The sequence below is a fragment of the Perognathus longimembris genome, chromosome 28, assembly GCF_023159225.1.
Source record: "Perognathus longimembris pacificus isolate PPM17 chromosome 28, ASM2315922v1, whole genome shotgun sequence".
Taxonomy (NCBI): domain Eukaryota; kingdom Metazoa; phylum Chordata; class Mammalia; order Rodentia; family Heteromyidae; genus Perognathus; species Perognathus longimembris.
Genome location: NC_063188.1, coordinates 1,586,759 through 1,606,997, shown reverse-complemented (window position 1 = coordinate 1,606,997; position 20,239 = coordinate 1,586,759). Strand labels below are relative to the sequence as shown.

At 53.7% G+C, this 20,239-nt stretch overlaps 1 protein-coding gene across 1 annotated transcript; it reads left to right on the top strand.

Annotated features, from left to right (window-relative positions):
• Positions 1-7,814: 7,814 nt before the first annotated feature.
• On the top strand, positions 7,815-13,808 carry LOC125344060 (extracellular matrix protein 2-like). The gene is made up of 7 exons (XM_048336661.1): positions 7,815-7,932; positions 8,216-8,331; positions 8,715-8,847; positions 8,953-9,110; positions 9,583-9,722; positions 12,845-13,171; positions 13,631-13,808. Exons 1-7 carry the CDS (start codon positions 7,815-7,817, stop codon positions 13,806-13,808), a joined length of 1,170 nt encoding a protein of 389 aa, XP_048192618.1.
• Positions 13,809-20,239: the final 6,431 nt, after the last annotated feature.

Below are 20,239 nucleotides of genomic sequence, written 5' to 3'. Positions count from 1 at the left end.
AATAGTCTCCCGGGTCTGTGCAGCTTTTGCTGGGCATGGACAGCTGTGACCCTGTGGGCTGGGTGGGCAGGGGAACACACTGCCCCCAGGAGCTGGGGGTGGAAACAGGCATGGAGGCAAAGAGAAGGCAAGGGCTGGGGTCTTCCCCAGTCCTCATGGCACAGGATGGGGACCCTTGCATTAAGGCGGTCCCCCTATGCTCACACTCCATTTGCTGAGGTCTCATAGTCACGCGCTACCTGGAATGCACAGGGATGCATGGCTGCCCATGCATGAGGCTTAGCCAAGGCAATGGAAGAAGAGGGAAACCAGTGGCCTGCACAAACACCCCCTCCACAGGGAGACTCTTGGGTCTAGACGGCTTGGCAAGGCTAACAGGGCTGAGTCACATGCGTCTGGAGCTGGAGACACGGGCGCCAGAACTGGAACATAAACGTGCCCAATTGGAGGGCCAGGTTGGGGGAGGAGGTGATCCACTTCGCCTTCTCACTCCTTTCCCTGCCCCACCGCACCCCCCCCCCCACCAAGCCTCCATTTCTGCTCAGCCTCAGTCCTCTGTCTGAGGCCTACATAAAGGGGCAGCACAGATTTCACACTCAAGTGGAGCCCACATTTGGCACAAGGAACCAAGTCGAATTTCTGACAGGGAAGGAGAAGGATACGATAGTGGTCTTCTCCACACCATGGCCGTGCTGCCTCCACCAGCCATGTGAGCCAAGTAGAACCTTTGCTCAAAAGTCCTCCTTGCTGTACACTGTCCTGTCCAGGCCACCTTCCGTTCCCCCCCCCCCCAGGAATGCCCACACCTAGCAGTGGAAGGCCTGGGGTCATCCACCCTGAGGACTGGTGGTTCTCACTGCCCCCCCATCCCATCCCCAGCCATCATTGTCTGTGTCTGTTTGTCCATCCCTTGGCCTGTCTGTCTCCCCCCTGCCTCTGGTCCCAGCAAGGCAGCCTGGACGATGAGTCTGTGAGTCCCAATTGGAATTGTCTGCTCACAAAATCATCTGCAAACAAAGTCCTTTAATTGGGAGCAGATCCTCGGAGCTTTCGATGGCATTAAAACAAAACCAGTTTCCTCTAGGGAAGGGCTGCTGGCAACAGGAAGAGGGCATGGAAAGTTAGCCTTGTTCCTTCTGAAAGCTTTTAGGGAGTAAGGCCCCTTACTGAAACACAACATGGCTGCTTTTACCGTGAATCTTGCCCATGTGTGTGCATGAAAGCGTGTATACACATGCGTGTATGAATATAGTTTACTCAGACACAATGTGGGGAAGCTCAAGAATGTGCCTAGTCCCCTCTCTGTTGCATCCCAAGGGTGTGACAAGGGTTTTTGAACCATGGTTCTGTCATAGACCTAGGGAGAAGAGCCTTGGTTGGAGGTTCTACCAACATCTGCAAATGCCTTCTAGAAAGCTGGACAGGTGGAAAACTAGCCTCCAAGTCCATTCCTTGAGGTAGGGTGCTTCTACCCAGGGCCAGACACTATCACCTGTCCCCTGGCTGCCCAGGGTTCAGGGTGGCCAAGGGTTCCTTTTTATAAAATGTCAAATTGTGTAAGGAAATCGCAGTGCTTCCCTTCTCCCCCCCCACACACACACTTTGCCGTATGTATGTATGTATGTATTTGGATGGGAATCTACTTTGTTCTTCCAATTCAATATGGCTCCCAAGGCTTGGCCCACAGACTACCTGCCAGCCCCATGTCCAGCCTACAATCCTAATCTAACTATGAAAGCCCACTCCCATGCCCTCTCAGGTGGCAGGCGCCTCAGAGACTAGCTGAAACAATGGGTTCCAAGAGGCCTACACCTCAAACTCCAGAAACTCTTTGAAGCCTTCATCTACCTGTGTCCCTGCACCCCACCCATACCCCACTTACGTCCCTCCACCCCTGCCCCACTATACCTCAGGTCTCCCGAGTCTCCTCAGGTCACCATTCAAGTTGATCTGCTCTGTTGACTTTGTTTTCTACTCTTTTTCTTTCTTTTCTTTTTTGCTCAAGGCTAGCACTCTACCACTTGAGCCACAGCGCCACTTCTGATGTTTTTTGTTAATGTGGTACTGGGGAATCGAACCCAGGGCTTCATGCATGCTAGGCAAGCACTCTATTGCTAAGCCACATTCCCAGCCCAAAAGGTATCCTTTTTTTTATACAAGGCAAGCACTTTACCACTACAGTACTACTAGACCATATTCCCAGCCTTGTTTTCTTCTCTTTCTTTATTCTAATACCCTAATGACTCAGTTTCTTCATCATCATCATCATCATCATCATCATCATCATCATCATCATCATCATTTTGGCAGTATTGGGGTCCTTTGCACTGGCCAGCACTCCTACTGTTCCTTTTGCATGACTATGTCCTCTTTATTCATACCTCTGCCCAAGTCACTTTCTCACAGTTCTCATCTAGCTCTCTGTGGAAAGTGTTGCTTCGGCTAGCTATCAGGACCAGCCCCTTTGTTTCCGGTAGAGTCCCCATGCTGTCACTAAGTGAGCAGGGGCTCAAGAATGTTGCACGCACAAAGAATGTCTGCCCATCCTCCTTGATGAGAAAAGAGCTCTCCGAGCTGTGCTGTGCATAAAGCTCCGCGGAGACTTGAGGGACAGATAGCGTTGCTTTGTCATTCTCCTTTGTCCCTTTCCTGCTAATTTGATTCAACTTGCAGAGGGCATGCCTGTGTGCACAATCGAGAGGGAGTGAGCCATATGAAAGAGAAAGGGAAAGAAGGGAAGGGAGGGGAAGGAAAGGAAAAGGAGGGATATGGAGTCCCTTTCTTGCCCTTAGAATTTAAGTATCTGGAAACAACAGTGACCCATAGCAGATTCTTCTCCCTGCCTACTCAGATTCTCCAACTTTCTTAGGACAGCATTTTCATCATCTCAAGATAGGGAGACTGAGGCACTGACCAAGGAGACTTGTTCCTGGGATCACACAGCCAGTCAGTCCAGAATAGAGCAAGGAGCTCAATGCTCTTTCCAGCAACCCCCGGGCCTCATCCTGGTTCTTGGAAAATCCCAATGCCCCTCCCACCCTGTACTCCAGACACAGCTCAGGATCTGCGCTGGCCTGAGGCCCTGCCTGGCTCAGCCTGATCCAAACGAGCTCTTGGGAAGTGGGGGAAGGCAGAGGGCAGACAGAAACTTGCTGGGAACCTCTGGGTTTGCTGAGCCTTCCCAGCCCCCACAGACAAGCTGGCTCTGCTCTGTTGGGGGTTCCTTCAAGGTCTCAGAGAGCACTTGGTATCCCAGCAGGAAAGAGGAGGTGGCACGCCATTCCCCTGCTGCTTATTCAGATTGACCACTGGTTCCTTAAGCAAGGGATAGGCAGTCAGGCAAGTTCTCCATGGGACCTGGGATTGGAGATGACCCTAGGCCTTAGCCCTTCCTGTCTAGGTGGTAGGAAGAGATGGCTGTCCCTCCTCCAGCCTAGCTGTGCCAGAGAAACCTGGGAGCAAGCGTCCCCCCACCCCCATCCCAACTAATGGGAACCAGATGGCAGGATGTTTAGTCAGCGCCTGGGGAGCGGCAAGAACAGGGGAAATGGGTAGGGGGCCAGGATTCCAGAATCCATCCCTGGGCAGGGGGAGGAGCAAAGCTAGAGCTTTCATCCTAGGTCCACCTCAGATGATGCCTGGACTAGAGACTCCGTGATGGGTGAGGAGCCCCATTATCCATCTGCTCCTCTGCAAAATGGGGTCGGGGGTGTACTCACTCCCCTGGCTCTTCTGGCAAACCATGCAGTCTTGGTGACTGATGATGGCACACCTCCCACCCCTTTTGCCTAAGGGTGTCCTTCCTCCAGCTTCAGCAGGAATCCTGCAGAGAAAATGCTGGGTGTGGGCCATCCTATGTCACCCACGGGGTGCACACTCAGACAGTGGCCTCACTCCTGGCTCCCAAGGCATTTGCTCATTACTCAGACAGTCCCTTGGTCTGTGTGTGGCATTGTCCCAAATTCAGGCCATAAACCACAGCCCTGCATGCAGACGTGGGGAGAGGCGACTGTGGACCCTGTGTGGCTCTGAGAACAGTGGAGTGGGTGCTTCTCCAGAACAATGACTCCCATGTGTCCTGGCTGCTGCCCACTTGCAAGGATCCTTCCCTATATCACGTTGTTCACACACGCTCAAGACCTCACGATACCAGAATCCGAACACCATGCCTGCCTGGCCTCTGCCCCTCACCCACTGCTTCGCCTTCTCCCCTCCACCCAAGCCTGGCCACAATTAACTCATTTCTTCAGATCCCTTCCAAACATAAGTCAACACTGGACAGAGCTGTAGGAAAAGCTTCCTCAATGCTGGCCCCAGGAGCCGAGCCATGTGGTGAGCTCCATGTTGCCTGCCAGCCCCAGCTGCGTTTGGGGCTGATGCTGCAGAGGCCCTGCTCCAAATGTTCTTTGGGGGAATCTGTATAGATCCCCCTTTTCTTTGCCGCTTGCTCTGGTACCTGTTCCTTTGTCCCTACTGAGCATTGTCTTCCCTCAGGCCCAACATCCTTTCTGCCTCATGCCATCCTGATCCATGGGGGCCTCTTTGATCCAGGGGGTTGCGGGAGGTACAGGGGTACCTGGGGCATGAGCGTTTTGGCTAAGGTGTCTGGGGGGACTTGTGAGATGGCCTTACCTAGGTAGTGCCCGGTGCATAGAAGTCCCAATAGGGGTGCCACAGAACTTCCGCCCCAACCCCCCATTTTGGAGGGAACAAGTGGTGTCCTCAAGGGGAGGGAATGGCAGGCAGAACGTTGGTAGGAGAACCAAAAGCTAGTCCCATCCCAAGTCAAGCCTGTGCCCTGGTAGCACTGGATTCCTAAGGGCACATGTCCATGCTCATGGCCCCTGCTCTGCCACATGTTCTGTTTCCTCCACTGATACCTATGGCAGAAGCCCATGGGATTGGTAGGTTGTACAGAGGCCAGAAGCCCAATTGCCTTGGCATCTGCCCTCTGTTCCAGGGATCCAAGAGGCCCTTACCCGTCTCCTTTCCCAGCCATGGAAGTAGGACCTGGCAGTGTGCAGTGGGCATCCTGCTCCATGGTGGGCCTCACAGGACTGCTGTGTGGAGAGACAGAAGCCCTATTCATGGGGGCCATTGGGCCTGGGCCAGTGCAGAATCAATGCAGGCCTTACAGGAAAAGCAGGATCCCTCAGCTCCACGAAAGAATGTCTGTCTTTCTCCTCCGGTAGTAGAAGAGTAAACTGGAGTGTTGGGACAAGCCCGGGAAGGTGTTTGTTTGGCAGAAGGGAAGTTGGGGTGGGCAAGGGCAGCTCCTAGTTACAGAGCTAGGGACTGGCACGCAGGGAGCAGGAACAAAACTACTGCGAGCTGTGCGCCATCACTGTGTGTGTGTGTCCTACCCACCGTGGCCGCCACTCCATCTCCTATAGCGCTTCATGCTCATGGAGGCAATGAAGACTATGCTATTCCTCCTCCTGGCTCTTTGGATGGGTTGCTGCCCAGGAGGCGTCCTGGCCAAGCAGGGGCTGAGCCTGACAGAGACCACAGGCCCACAGACCCTACTAGGTTTGCCCACCCTGCAGCTACCACTCAGCCAGTCCAGGTCCTTGAAAGGTAAGTAGCTGGTACCAGCACAAGAGTGCCTTGCCCAAGTACTGTAGCGCTGCTTGGGCTGAGGAGGAGGGCAGGAAGCCAACTTCCCTGAGACGGTCCACCTGGGGTGCTTAGGCAAGGCCAGGAGGGACCCATGCCCTCAGGAAGGCCCTCTTCTGGAAAGAAAAGGGGACTGCAGACTGGGAAGCCTGTGCCCCCTGTCTAGGATGAGACACGGAAGGGGAGGGGCTGCAGAAGGGACCAGGGTTTATTGGATAGGGAATTGATCTAGCTGACCCAAAGCCTTCTAGGACAGGGAGAACTTGGGGGTGGGGGTGGGAATGTAGAGCCTGGGAGGGGCAGAGCTTGGCTCAGGGGGTTCTGGAACAAGGACTATGACCTTTGTCTCATAGCTGGTGGGTTGGTGCTGTGTTTGGTGGCCACATGTCTCCAGGGGTATGGCAGGAGGGGCAAGTGTATGGATCTAGAACCGCTTCCTTGAAGACAGAGTGGGGGGCTCCAGGCTATAGGAGCAGGGGGGTCTCAGGGATTACCACTTCTCTTTTTCTTTTAAGATTGTAATGCACTAGTTTTGCATTTAGTACCCTTTTAAAAATTATTATTAAATAATTGTACAAAGAGGTTTCAGTTCTCTAAGTCAGGTTATGAGTACAGTTTTCCATGTCATTCCTTCCTTAATTTCCTCGTATTTTCCCCTTCCCATCCTTACCCTCAACTTACATAGTTCAGTTTGTCCCTCTTTTGAAGTGGCTAACAACCCCTAAGCTGACCTTCATGTTTCTCTAGAAACCAAACAACCCCTATCTCCCAGCAGGCATTGGGGCAGCCTCTTCCAATAATGCCATGTGGCAGCCATCCCTTCATCTCCCCAGAGGCACATGTAAGGTCCCCGCCTACATGGGGTATGGCTCAGAGGGTACTCAGAAGTGATGCCCTGGTTGATTCTGTGTCCTTGACAGGCTATGGGAGGAGTGGTGGGAGGTAGCACCCAAGATCCTCTAAGTAGGTGAGGCTCTCAGCCCTAAGGCAATTCTTGAAAGTCTCCTGGCTCTGTGGGCTAGGCCGAGCCTGTGCTTTGTCCCAACAAAGAGCACAAAAGAGCTTTTTCTGTTGTGCCAGGCAGGCAGCATTGCCAGGTGAGGCTGCCCAGGCTCCTCATGACATTGGGCAGGGCTCTGTGCTCTCCGTCTCTTCTCTTTTACTCTCTCTCCCTCCCTGAGTCCCTCTCTCCCTTTTTCCCTCTCTTCTTCTCCCCCTCTCGCCTTCTCTGTTTCTGGTGCTCCTCAGAAGAGGAGTGAGAGCAAAGGTGGTGTGAGTAGAAAGGGAGAGTACAGTGGGAAGAAATGAGGCCCCTCAGCCATGGAGCGGGGGAGAGGGGGTCCCAGCCACCCTAGTCCACACTGACTCTTTTGCAGGTCAGGTACAACCCATTCCCAGGAGTGGTGACCCACACAGACCTCAGGATGCAAAGCTGCACTGGCTGCAGGCTCAGCTCACCACCAAGGATCCGCCTACCTCTGACGGGAAGGCATCCAACAGGCCATGGCTGTGGAAGAGGTCACCCCCAGTGTTCTCAGGGCAGAAGCAGGGTCAAAACAAAGGGCAAAGCATGGAGCAGACTCACTCTCAGTCCACTTCTGCCCTGGGGGCTAGGGCAGGGAAAGCCCAGATTGAGAAGCTCAGGCCATTGCAGGCCAACAGGGCCCCTGGAGCCCAAGAGAGGGTACTGGCTACAGTGCAGGGTTGGAGCAGAAAGACAGGCGGTCAAGAAAGCTGGAAAAGTGGCCCGAACACTGAAAGGTTGCTCAAAGGTGAGAACTGGCCTGGTTACATAGCCCCAGATGGTGCCTGCTAGAGGTGATGAGGCCACACATTGACTGTAAGGTGGCCAAGATTTTGTCCATCCTCCATCAGTCACACCAGTGTTCCCAGTTCAAGCCCTGATCTATTATCTGTGCCCAAGCCAGAAGAACCCATCAAAGCTATGTCCCCTCCTAGCTACAGTCACCCCCCCCCACCAGCTTCAAGCCTCTACCCATTGATTGGGCCCTTGCTGGTGACCAAGCCAGAACTGCCTTACTCTTCCCCCAGGGGCCTTGAACCAACAGAAGGACCACAGCAGAAGCAGGGGCAGCACAAGCAGCAGCTCAAACACCACAGGCCATGAGCCAAAGGGGCTAGGAAGCAGGCAAGGTCATGCACCTAGGGTCACAGACCTGCACAACAGGGGGCAAGCCATGCCCTCCTTGCCAGCCTCATGCCTCTTGGCCCAGACAACTATTGCCTGTGGCAGTGTCAGAATGAAGCATGTTCCTGCCTTGACTGACCCTGGCCTGACCACATTCTACCTAGCAGGTGGGTGGCCCCTCTTTTAGCAGTTATCCCTACAGCAAGGGTGGAGAGGCTGTGTGCCTGTGCTCTTCCACTGGCTCCCTTTCTAGGCAATCCGCAGCCACTGTGGTTGTGTCACTGCACAGGGCATAGCCCATCCTCCTCATGGGTTTTGGTGAGTAGAGAGAAGATGCCCTCACCTGAGACAATCAAAAGTCTTGTCTTCTCTATAAGGGGAGGGGAGATCCAGAGTAGCAGAGGGCACGGGGTTGTGGAGCATAGGACATGGCTGCCTCTCTGTGTACAGATAATGAAATTATCAAGATCCCAGCTCACACATTCCTGGGGCTTCCCAACTTGGAGTGGCTGGACCTGAGCAAGAACAGACTGGACACTCCAGGCCTGCACCCCCATGCCTTCAAGGTATGCCACAGTTTATCTACGTAGTCTCCAGGGGCCTAGGTCGGGGGGGGGGGGGCTAGTAGGTCTCAGATGTTTATTAGTCTGGTGCTTATTGTTCTGCATTGGTCTGCACAGTGGAGATGCTGGGGGTCAGGCCTGAAGAAGGCACTGCAGGAAGCATCTAACACAATAGTTCCTATGATTTGAGGTACAGGATCTATTGCTACATCAATATGAGAGAACAGGACAGCCCCAACAGGCCTGGCTCCAATGGGAACTAGGAAGCCACAATATAGCCAAATAGAAGTGCCCCTTGGCTAGGATAGGCCCAAAGCCATGTCCAAGAAGGCCTCCATCCTGACCAGCAGCATGCCAACCCCTAGCCAGCTCTTCTCTCCTCTCAGAACCTGATACGGCTGAAGCGGCTGAACCTGGATGGAAACTTGCTGTCTGTAGTACCCACCTTGCCTGCCTCCCTGCAGGAGCTCAAACTCAATGACAACCTCTTGCAAAGTCTGCAACGCAGCAGCTTCCAGGGTGCAGGAAAAGGGGCTGGGCTTGGGAAGTTGGGAGGCCAAGTAGGGGTGCAGATGAGGGGGTATCATGGTTGCTCCACTCACTGACCCCCTCTCTGGCCTACAGGGCTCAGCCAACTGTTGACGCTGGAAGTGGAAGGGAACCATTTGCATGATGGGAACATCTCCCCACTAGCCTTCCAGCCCCTCCATAGTCTGCTCTACCTGAGGATGGACCGGAACCAGCTGAGGACCATCCCACCCGGCTTACCAGCATCCCTACAGGTAAGCTGGGAGACCTTGGGATGGGAGCAAGGATGATGCCATTATAGTTAAATTCCCAGGGTTACCTATCCATGAGGAGATTTTTATAATGGAAGTCACAAGAATTCAGTGCGAATGAGACACTGCCTGAGCTAACCTTCTCAAAGCCCAGACTTGGGCCCCCTGGACTCTGGGTCCACTAGGTGTCCCAGAGTAAAGCCAATATCTTCTTGGGGTCACACAGTCCCCTGAAAGTCCACCCCACTTGGTGGTGCTCTCTAGGGATGGGTCTTAAAGGTCTCTGAGGAGCCATAGCATATTGGGCAGGTGCTCCCAGAATTCTTTGCGCAGATGGCCATGAGTCTGAATATCACATAGATGAAGATGTATGACTCCCAGACAGGGCTGGAGAAAAGAGGGACAGCCAGAGCCAGGTTTTGGCTTGGCTGAGAAAAAGTGGCAGGTGGACCCTCATGCTGACCCTTGGCCCTAGGAGCTGCACCTGGGCACCAACCTCATCAAGGAGGTGACTGAGCATGTGCTGAGTGGCAGCCACAACCTCAATGCACTTGTACTCAGCAACAACCAGCTCCAGGAGGACCGGATAGCACCCCGTGCTTGGATTGATCTCCCGTGAGTGTCTACCTGGGTCAGGTATATGGAGGCCAGAGAGGGAGGAACCCCCCCCCCCAAAACCCAGAGTCAGACAAGTGAGAAAGAGGGTGGTGTGGCACCATGAAGAGCGTGAAAGACTGGGCACCGGAGGAAGGCCTATTGTTCCCTTGCACACCCATGCCCATGCCTGTCCTTGCCCTCTGAGAACCCAAGAAGTATACAAGACTGGAAGGAAGTGGTGGCATACAAAGCTGCTCTGACCTGGAGCCAGTTATGAGGCTATGGGGCAGGAAGGGACGTAGAAGGGGGCAAGTAGGACAAAGAATCATGCGCTGTCCAGGGGCTGCAGTCACTAAGCACTGCAAACTGAGTGGCTTCAAACCATAGAAGAGGATTTTCTCCCAGTTTTGGAGGCCAGAAAAATGCAGTCTGCCTTGGGGGCATGTGCTCTCTCTGAAGGCTCTGCAACAGAATCTTCCCTTTCCTCTTCCATCTTCCAGAGGTCCCAAAATTTGTTCCCTGGTGTTTTGCTTGGCGTGTGAAATGGCCACCACGGCCATACTCATTGGGGGCTTAGTTGGTAGCTGGTAGACTTTCAAATGATTGGATCCTGAGGGCTCTGATCTGGTCAGGGAAGCCTACATGGATTCAAACTATGATGGCATCATTAGGAGGTGGTGCGAAGTACAAAGTAGGGTCTAAGTTGGAAAAAGTATGTCAGTGGATGTGGTTGGGGGCTATATCTTGCCCTGGCCCCTTCCTTTATTCTTTTTGCTCTGTTTCCTCTCCCCCAAGATGTGAGCTGCTCTGATACACAATCACTGAAACCTCTGACACCACAAGCTAAAGAAATCTTTCCTCCATTTAAACTGTTTATATCAGGCCTTGTGTCATTGCAATGAGAAAGCTAACTAACTCACATATTTGGTTTGTGGCTGCTTCATGCCAGTGTCTGCGTCTGTCTGCACATGGCCTCATCCCCCGTGACTGTCCATCTTCTCTCTCTTCTCTTCTGTCTGTTATATGTGTACCTGTCTGACTTTAAGGCCCATCCAGGCAATCCAGGATGACCTCATCTCCACTGCAAAGATCCTTTTTGTTTTTTGTCAAATAAGGTTACATTCAAAGGGCCTGGGGATTAGGATGAAAGTTCATTTTGGTGGGTTGCCATGTAGTCCGTGACCCCAGCTACTAGAGGGAACTTCCTGAAGTTCAAAGCTACCTCACACCAGCAAGGGCCCCTTAGTTTCAGGAGAATACTTTAGGTCTTGGCCTCGTGTGTACAACTTTGTGAAATCCCCGTATTGATCGGCCAGTCTTGGATCTCACCACTTTTCTTGTTATGGCAGAGGCCTTACGTAGCTCTCACAAAGATGATGATCTTCCAGTTCAGCATCTTGGCCTAGCAAAGGGATTCCTGCCCCACATCGTCCCTTGCTCTCTATATGTAGACATGCCTATAGGAGCCATTGTTAACCCCACTGCTAGAAAGGTCTAGGATGATTCCTCATTCTAGTTTAGATAGCTAGGTAGGGGTGTTGGCACTTACAGAGTGTACACAGTGAAAAGAAGCTACATCTAAGGAACCAGGACCATGTTTTGGGAGCAGTGTGGAAGGTCAAAGGGAGGCTGAGTGCCAGGTCAGAGGCTGAGGAGGGTCTGTTGACCACCAAGACAGGGTGGGGCTGGAGTGGAGAGGGGAGGCAGGGGTCCACAGACAGTCCCACCCTGCATTCCCTGGACTGGAGCGTCCCGCCCTGCATTCTCTTGTTCCAGGAAAAAGTTACCAGGACGTTTGGGTTTAATTATTCCTTTATCCTCCGCCTCCCCTCTTGCAAGGGGCAAAGGAAAGCAGACAGCAGCCTGGGAGGGGCCACCCAGCCACGTTCCACTCCAGCGGCCGCCGCCACTGCGGGGCCTGGGCAGGGGGCTGGCGGCCAGTCAAGCCCCGGCAGCTCAGCCCCTGCCTCTCCTGACTCCAGGCCTGCTTGCCTTGTCTCCTCTCTGATGATGGAAGGGGAGGAGCTGCAGCCACATGGGCAGGAGGCAGAGCTGCCCAAATGGCTGATTCCCTGCTGGAGCTGGGGAGGGGTGGGAGGAAATCACTGAAAGAAGCCACTTTCCCTGCTCTGATACATTCTAGAAGCATTGCCGCCCTCTGCTCGTGCAGACCAGCAGAGTCCAGGACTTGCTCCCTGCTGGAGTCAGAGCCTTTAGGAGCCACCATGGACCTACTCATGGTAGCTTGGTGAGAAGTGAAGGTGGTGACCTGGACTTCCTCATCTGCCCTGCCCTGTCCCTCTGCAGCGTACAGACACGAAGGGCTCTCTCTGAGAGTCCAGGCATCTCTCCCTGTCTGATTCCTGAATGGCTGCTGAGAAGGCTGCCTGAGGCTGGGAGAGGAGAAGGGGAATGAGAGGGCTGAGCAGGCATAGCCCAATAGTGGGGCACATGCCTAGCATTCTCTAGGGCCTGTGATCCAGCAATGAAAGGGGAGATTGAGAGAGTTACAGGAGAGGGTTCGGAGACTTTGGACAGGCAGGGAGACGACAGATTTTAGGTACCTCCCTGTGTCAGATGTCAAGCCCAACAGTCCAGGAGGCCCTATGATAAGGAACAGAGGGAGAGGAAGAAGTGAAAGAACGGTCTGCTACCTCTATACTGAGGCCTATTGTAGCTAGCCCCAAAGACAGCAAGGAAGACTTCATCTGGTCCCCCAAGTCCAGGCCACAGGGAGACCAGAAGTCACTCAGGGGATAGCCTGATTCAGGAGTCCTATGAGTCCTTGCTATTTAGGGTGATGCAGAGACGGGCCCATCACCCCAATTCACAGTTCCAACCTCTAGAGCTCCACTGAAGTTAGCAGTGGCGCTCTCAAGCCACCAGCTCCCTTCACCCATGTGTCCTTCGCCCCACAGGAAGCTGAAGACTCTTTTTTTTTTTTGGCCAGTCCTGGGGCTTGGACTCAGGGCCTGAATACTGTCCCTGGCTTCTTTTTGCTCAAGGCTAGCACTCTGCCACTTGAGCCGCAGCGCCACTTCTGGCCATTTTCTGTATATGTGGTGCTGGGGAATCGAACCCAGGGCCTCATGTATACGAGGCAGGCACTCTTGCCACTAGGCCATATCCCCAGCCCCTAGGAAGCTGAAGACTCTTGACCTATCTCATAACCTGCTGGTGCATGTGCCTTCCTTCCTGCCACGAGGCCTGAGACACCTGATTCTGCATCACAACCAAATCGAACGCATCCCTGGCTATGTATTTGCACACATGAAGCCAGGCCTGGAGTTCCTACACCTGTCCCACAACAGGCTGCGCAGTGATGGTATCCATAGAGTGTCCTTCTTGGGCCTGCAGTCCTCCCTGGCAGAGCTGCTGCTGGATCACAACCAGCTGCAGGCCATCCCACGGGGCATCCTGGAGCTTAAGAGTCTGCAGGTGCTGCGCCTGAGCAACAATAATATCAGGTAGGGCCACCTATCTGCACCTGTGTCCAAGCTCAGCCAGGAGCTAGCTAGAGCAGAATCCTCACCCACAGGCCACAGAAGTCTGAGAGAGGGTAGAGGGGGCATGCAAAGATCATTGTCCCTTGCCCTAGCCCATGCATCCATCCGTCGTGGTTGTCATGATGAGGGAGTGTGCTGTGTGAACAGCTGGCAAGACGACACAGCCAGGAGAGAGGACTTTGGACAGATTAGTCTGCCCAGGGCATAGGCAAAGGGAAAGCAGGGCTCTGGTCCTGAGCAGCAAGAACTGCGGCAGGGGACCTAGTGCTCAGTGCTCAGTTGAGAGTGGGCCAGGATTCCACCTGATCCTCTTCCCAATTTCTGATCTTTGTGCCTCCATCTTACTATTCCTCTCACTGTGGGGCTCTGTTTTTGCATGATGTTTGCCTCTCTTTTCTGGGCCCTTCAATTTTCTTACAGACATGTGCCTCTGAATTCCATTTGTGACACACGTGTGACCCAGGACTCCAAACTTATTGCCACACACCTGGAGAACAACCTCATTGACCGGCGCCGCATCCCACCCACTGCCTTCTCCTGCATCCGAGCCTACCACAGTGTGATCATCCAGCCCCAACAGGGAGAAGAAGACTCCTAGCCCTACCCTTCCCGCCTTCTCAGACATGCACACTGCTCATTCGAGGGCAGCACCCCAGACCAAGCTGCACTTGATCTTTGCACCACTGCCTAAAGATTTAGAAGCTCCCATTGCTTTGGCTATGCCCACTTTCTATAACGGATGGAGGCTCTTTCACTTAGCAAATAACCCAACAGAGGGCAAGGGATGAAGAGGGCATTGACTGAATTAAATGCATCTCCTGCAATCTGGTGTTGCCCCCCCCCTTTACTTCTCTACTGGATTTAGCATATGCATTGGATCTCCTTGTCCATGAGTTTCTGGGGCCCCACCTTAGACACTGCTTTACCAGATTCCCGTAGCTTCTTGGACACCCTCCCTACATTCTACCCTCACTAGGATCCTCCTTTGCTTCAGGAACCATCTGCAGCTGAGCTTTGTCATGCAGGAAGTGCCTAGACCCACAAAGGTAGATTTTCCTTTCTGGTACAAGGTAGTTATGGAGGCAACACCTGCCTTTTGACCTCACGCTACATCAGCTACTGACTGCCACACGGTAGCACCTCTGAGGGAGCATCTTTGCTTTCCACCTCATTGTACGTTCCAGGCTCCTCATCCTGGTCCCTCCATAGTGTACACCCACCTCTGAGCAGCTTTCTAGGTCCCTAGAGCCTCACTCACAGCTCACAGATGGGAGGCTAAGGTGTAAGCAGGTGAATGAACTTGCTCAATGACAAGGACTCACTCACTGTGGAACCAGGTTGTGAGCTATGCAACCTGGTGCCACAGGAATGGTAGTAGCAACCAGTCAACAATGATTAGGAACTGAGTGTCTTTGGGCAAAGCCAGGCCTGGCCTCAGCAGTTGCTCTGCCTGTGAGGGGACCACAGGGAAAAGGTCAGGGTTCCTGAGTCAGCCTCCTCAGCTCACAGTGCCGTGGTACCAAGTAACAGGCATGCAGGGTTGCAATAGGAGTGGGGCAGCCCTGCTGCTTCCATGAATATGGAAGGAGGAAGGACCCAAAGATGGCCACGGAAACCTTGAACTACCCCCAATTCCAGCTGGGCTCTGAGCCTGGGAACTCCATCTTGTCTTGGTCCCATTCTTCAGCTGAATCCTCCTCCCAACTCCCCCCATCCCCACAGTCTCAGCAGAAAAAGGGCTCGAGTTGGAGGGGTGTGGGGAGAGGCCTGGGAAGCTAAGCTGGTGGAGTGTTTGCTTTGGATTCATCCCTGCATTCCTTCTCCTCCCGGGTCTGGGCCCACAGATATGGCACTTCCTGTTTGGGCTGGGTCAGAGGTCATTAGCCCTGGAGGCACTGGCCCTGGTTTCTCAGCTTTGAGAACCCACCCTCCCCAGCCTGGCCACCCCAGCCTTCCTGCTCTGGCCTCTTGGTCCTCCAGCCCCCACCCATTTTACAGTCTAAGTTCAGGCCTGGGAGGCTGGGCAGCTCCCACATTCTTTTCTCCCCATTCTTACCTCTGCTGTGTAGATGAGACAAAGAGGCTCCCAGTCCTAGACCCTTCCTAGACCTGGGAGGAAGGAGAAGAGAGATGGTCCTCATGTGAAGATAGAAGGGGAAAGAGGGCAGGCATTCCATAGGTGATTACTGGGTTCATTTCACTTCTTCTTCTCTGAAGAAGGAAAATAGCTTTGGGAATTTTCGGAGGTACCTGAGTCCACCGCCTGGACGTGGGAGAAGCTAGCCCCATGACCAGTCAGAAATTAGTCTGGTCCTTAGTTAGGATGAAGGGACCAGGCCTTTATGGCTCTAGGCCACCATTAATTAAGTAGAGCTGCCCAGCACATGGGCATGGTTGAGGTAGGGACAAATCCCTGTAGCTCTGACCCTTTTTCAGTGCCCCAAAAGAGCCAGAACTGAGCACTGGGGGTGGGTGCAACATCTGGCCTCCAGGAGTTTCAGTGATATGATGATGGGAAGGGCTACAGTTTGGACTGGCACCATATGGACACCCCCAACCACAGCCAAGCCTGGGGAGCAAAATCAAAACAGAAGAGCTTGGTGGCAGGACCAAGCTGCCTACGGTCTGCTTCCACACTCCCAGTGTCTACCACTTCCTCATACCCGCACACAGCATCCTCTTTGGGCAGGTGCTGGCTCTGTGTAAAGGGACAGTAGTATATGTAGCCCAATTAGACACTCTAAGGCGCTAATCCTGTGAGGAGACACAGTGCTACTAAGTGGTTAGACAAGAAGGCAAACACTCATTAGGCCCTGGATCGAGATTGGGGCACAGAGATAAAGGTGTAGGACTGAGGGTAAGGACAGCGGAGACAGTGAGGACACAGAGGGTCACATATAAAGCCCATAAGCTTAAGTGGAAAATGGGGATGAAGAGCCATGTACTTGTTGTGACTGGCCCTGGGTTTCTTCCCAGGGACCTCATCAGTGGGAGCTTGCGAGTCTGCTCCACTCCTCCAGGACCAAGTCCCATCTGCCTCCAAATTCGTCTCCAATCTACCAGCCTCCCTGCCTAGCTTGTCTATATCCTCCCCCAAGCCTCCCACCCCAATGGTGGGCAAGCCTTTCTCAAGACTCCTCCTCCAGAAGCTGGTTCTGGAAGGAGTGTTTAAGGTGCTGTCCTAGCCCCCATAGCCACTGTCACGAAAGTGACCACATGGGGACAACCCGGAGACACTGAGTTGTACAGTCCTCAGGCCAGGTGCTGGCCTGTGCCAGGCACCTGGGCCAACTTTGGCTTCAGGTTGGAGTCTGACCATAGGAAAGCCCCTGGCTAGCCCCTTTCTTGGCCCCACTTAAAGTCTCCCAGTTCTATAGGCTGCAGGCAGAGCCAATCAGCACACTTGGGGTCCTTCCTTACACTGGGGAGAGGACACTGTCCCAGGGGCTCCATAGCCTTCCTCTAGCTCCTCTACGTTGCAGATCATCCATAGGGGTCACAGTATAGCCATATCCACTTTTCCTCCTCTGGCCACTCCTCAGGCCATGACTCTAAAGATAGCTAGACAGAGGCTGGGCCTTCAAGGAGCCCCCTTTGGGCCCTGAAATTACAGCCCTGGTGGCCTGGAGAGGGGAGATGCTATGTGATTATGTCCTCAGGGGAAGGTCAAAAAAAGCTCCTGGCATGCACAGTGCCAACTTTCACCAACCACGCCTCTGCCATCAGCACTTGGAAGCTTCAAGACAGTGGAGGCTTGGATTATTAGTACCACCTCGGATGCTACCTCTTGAGCAAGTTGACACAATCTGTGTCCCTAACTGCCCCACTCCCTGCACCCAGAAGGCCCCTAGGAGCATCCATTTTATGCCACTTTACACCACAAGGGCTGCCGTAGTTGGGGGGTGGGCTTCCTTTTGGGTCTGTGGGTCTGCTCCTCACCTGTCCTTGCTTAGCTGCTGAGAGTGTGGGCATTAACAGGCTGCAGGGGACAGGGAAGCCCTAGGAAGGCTGTGAATTTACGGAGCAACTCTAAGCAGGTTGGCTTGCTCAAGTGCCCCTGATATACCTGTGATGTGTTCCTGTCGATGCCTCTTCTGGAAGCTCTCCCGCCCACCCCACCCCACTCCACCCCCACTCCTTAGGTCACGTTCTTGCTTCTTCAGGCATGTCCTTGCTTATGGTCCAACAGCATAGGTCCTCCCCAGGGACAGTTTCACGCCCTCCCAGGACCTCTTCACTGCTTCCCAGGTCTCTCCTGTGCTTCTCTAGTAGGAAGACCAGCATTGCTCTTTCCTTTCACACTGGAAGGACAGCAGGTACCTGGGCTGGAGCTCCAGGGCGCCGCTTTCTCAGCAGCTGCCACTCCTGTGGAGGGTTTTCTACACACACAGCACCTGCCAGTCTCCCAGCCCTGCCCTCCAGGGACTTGCAGTAAAGGCCAATGTCTCATGCCCAAACGGGACCAGAGGCCTGCCCTCTGAGTGCCCATATTTCTTTCCCGGGCCTCCCCTTCTAGCTATAAAGTTAGCCAAGGCATAAACAGCTGCAAGCCAGCTGTGAGGGGGATGTGCTTCAGCTGATGCCGGCTCCTTCAGACACAGGCCAAGGGGGGTAGAGGCTGGCTGAGAGTCTCCTGCTCAGGGGGAGGCACCTTCCTCTCAGCCCCCTTCTTCTTTGGCCCCCTCCCTCCTTCTCTCTCTTTTTCCCTTTGCTCTTTCCCTCAAGCATGGGCTTTTCTGCATGCCCTATGCCCTGCCCTCCTTCAGCACCTGTCAAGGGCCATTCCTTGGACTGTCTGATGAGGGCTGGGAGAGGCTCCTTAGAGTACGAGGTCAGGATGTAGCCTGGCCTGGCCCACGCAGAACCACTATCCCAGCAGCAGAGCTGGCTGCCCACTCCATGCGTCCAAGGAATGAGACTTCTCAAGAGAAGGGGCTTTCCCAGGCTCAAAGGCACGTGAGGCATGGCCTCATCCCTATCCCGCTGGGGATGTATGTAAGCTAGGGCTTTGGGCGCCTGTCTTGTGATGGTGTAGAGTCACACGTGGGCTGGGCTCTGCACTCAGTCTGTCACTACTCCCTGGAGCACTTAGACAGCTGTGCATTTGACTCCTCCTCAGGAATCCCAGGGGCCTCAGGAAATTCCTGCTCTTCCTTCCTGCCTTACCCCCACACACTCCCCACCTCCTCCCAGCTGCAGGAGGACAGAGGGCAGCAGGCTGCCTGCTCCCACTCTGCTGGCTGCAAGGAGAGCTTGTGGCCAGCCATGCTTCAGCCAGGGTCCAAGTTATCCTTGTACTTTAGAGATCTGGGGCCTGAGAAACACAGAGGAACTGGGAAGAAAAAAGAGCAGGCCCGGGGACTGAGGTGCTGCTTTAGTGCTCTGGGAGTGATCCCCAAATTAGAGGGCCAGGCCGAGTGACTCAGTTGGCCCTGGGCTGGGCATGCAGTTAGAGCTTATTTCAGACTACAAACCACAGACACAAGAATCTTCCAGGCACAAAAACCATATTTATACAAATACTGTCCCAGATGTATCCCCAACTTCAAGGAAGACCTACAAGGTGAATAGTGGGCTCCCCTTCTCCCTGTCCCCCATGGCAGGTCTTGCTACATCACCAGTCCAAGACCCCATCACCACTCCAAGACCCCTCTAGTAATTCACAAGACCGAGACGTGAGGACAAGATCTGTGCTGGAGAAGGGCTGACTACCACTTACCTGCAGGATGTCTTCATGCTGCTGCTCCCCAACCTCCCTCAGAGCAATTTTCCTCTTGCCTATTGGTCTGTTCATGCCACTCTCAGGAAGTCTTCCTGAGCCTCTGGTGCTGTGTGTGGCTCTAGGGAGGCCAGAAACAAGAGAACCACTGTCTTCTCATGGCATTCAGAGTCCAGTCCTATGAGTCCCCAGAGCAGACCTTGACAGTTCCCTCCTGGGATCCCACTGTACCCCGACCAGTGTCCTCAGGGCATGGAGGCCTAGGATCTGTTCAACAGCTCAAGTGTGAGGTAGAAGGGGGGGGGATCCATACCTTCAGCTATCACTCCTACATCCCCCTCCAATCTGCTGTCTCTATAGATGGGTCATGCTAGGTATTTCAAATGAACAAGACCAGACATCAGTGTGACCTTTTGCACTAAGCAGAATGTTCAATATGTGCTTTTGACCCTTTTCAGCCTTTGCTGCTTCTGCCTTAATCTCTGCTGATACATTTAGCATGAGTGAGTAGATATCAGGATCCAAATCCAGTGCAGGAGTGGGGCAGAGATTAGACAGGGGGCCAGAGTTCGGGTAGCTGGGACTCCTTGAAGCTTCATAGCATTGGTGATACTACTCTTGTACCTACCAGGTATGTTGGAGCATGTATACAGTGAGAAGTAAAAGCTGAAGGTGGGGGAGTAGCTCAGTGCTAACACATTGGCCTAGAGTACAAGAGGCCCTATGCTCCATCCTAGCACTGTAAAGACAAAGGAAGGGAGGGAGGGAGGGAGGGAGGGAGGGAGGGGAGGACAGAAGAAGGAGCTAGCAGACAAAAGCCCTGGTCTGCATGGGTTACTGTCCATCTGTCCAATCTCCTTGTTGCAAGCATAAAAATATGTGAACTCAGGGTTCCCAAACTGTACCCTTCTTGTCCCTCTTCTCTCTTCTCTGCAGGCAGGTACGACAGCTGGGCCCTGAACTGATCCTGGCTCCAGGTAAACATTTTCTAGGGATCCCCTTTCCTAAGTTTAGGAAGTTCAACTCCAGCCCCTGACTAAGGGATGGGATTGTCATCCCTCACGCCCGTTTCTGTCCAGTGCCCTTCCCTCCAACCCTGCCCCTGACAGCTTGTCCTCCCTCAAGCAATTTTCTTGTTTGCACTTCCTTACTCTTGTTCCCCAGAGTCACTTCTTGCATCTGGGGCCTCACCTCTGTGTCACAGGGGAGGGAGAGGGGACATCACTGGACAGATAGGTGTCTTGCTACAGATGTGGCCTCACTCTGGTCTTCAGGAAGTGGCTAGCTGAGATTTGCCAAGTTGAGCCACT

Bases quoted from the DNA above. Each gene is read 5' to 3' on its own strand.
- LOC125344060 (XM_048336661.1), top strand. From the start codon at position 7,815: ATGCCCTCCTTGCCAGCCTCATGCCTCTTGGCCCAGACAACTATTGCC. The intron at 8,848-8,952 runs GTGCAGGAAAAG...TCTGGCCTACAG, and splicing joins GCAACGCAGCAGCTTCCAGG to GGCTCAGCCAACTGTTGACG. The intron at 9,111-9,582 runs GTAAGCTGGGAG...CCTTGGCCCTAG, and splicing joins GCTTACCAGCATCCCTACAG to GAGCTGCACCTGGGCACCAA.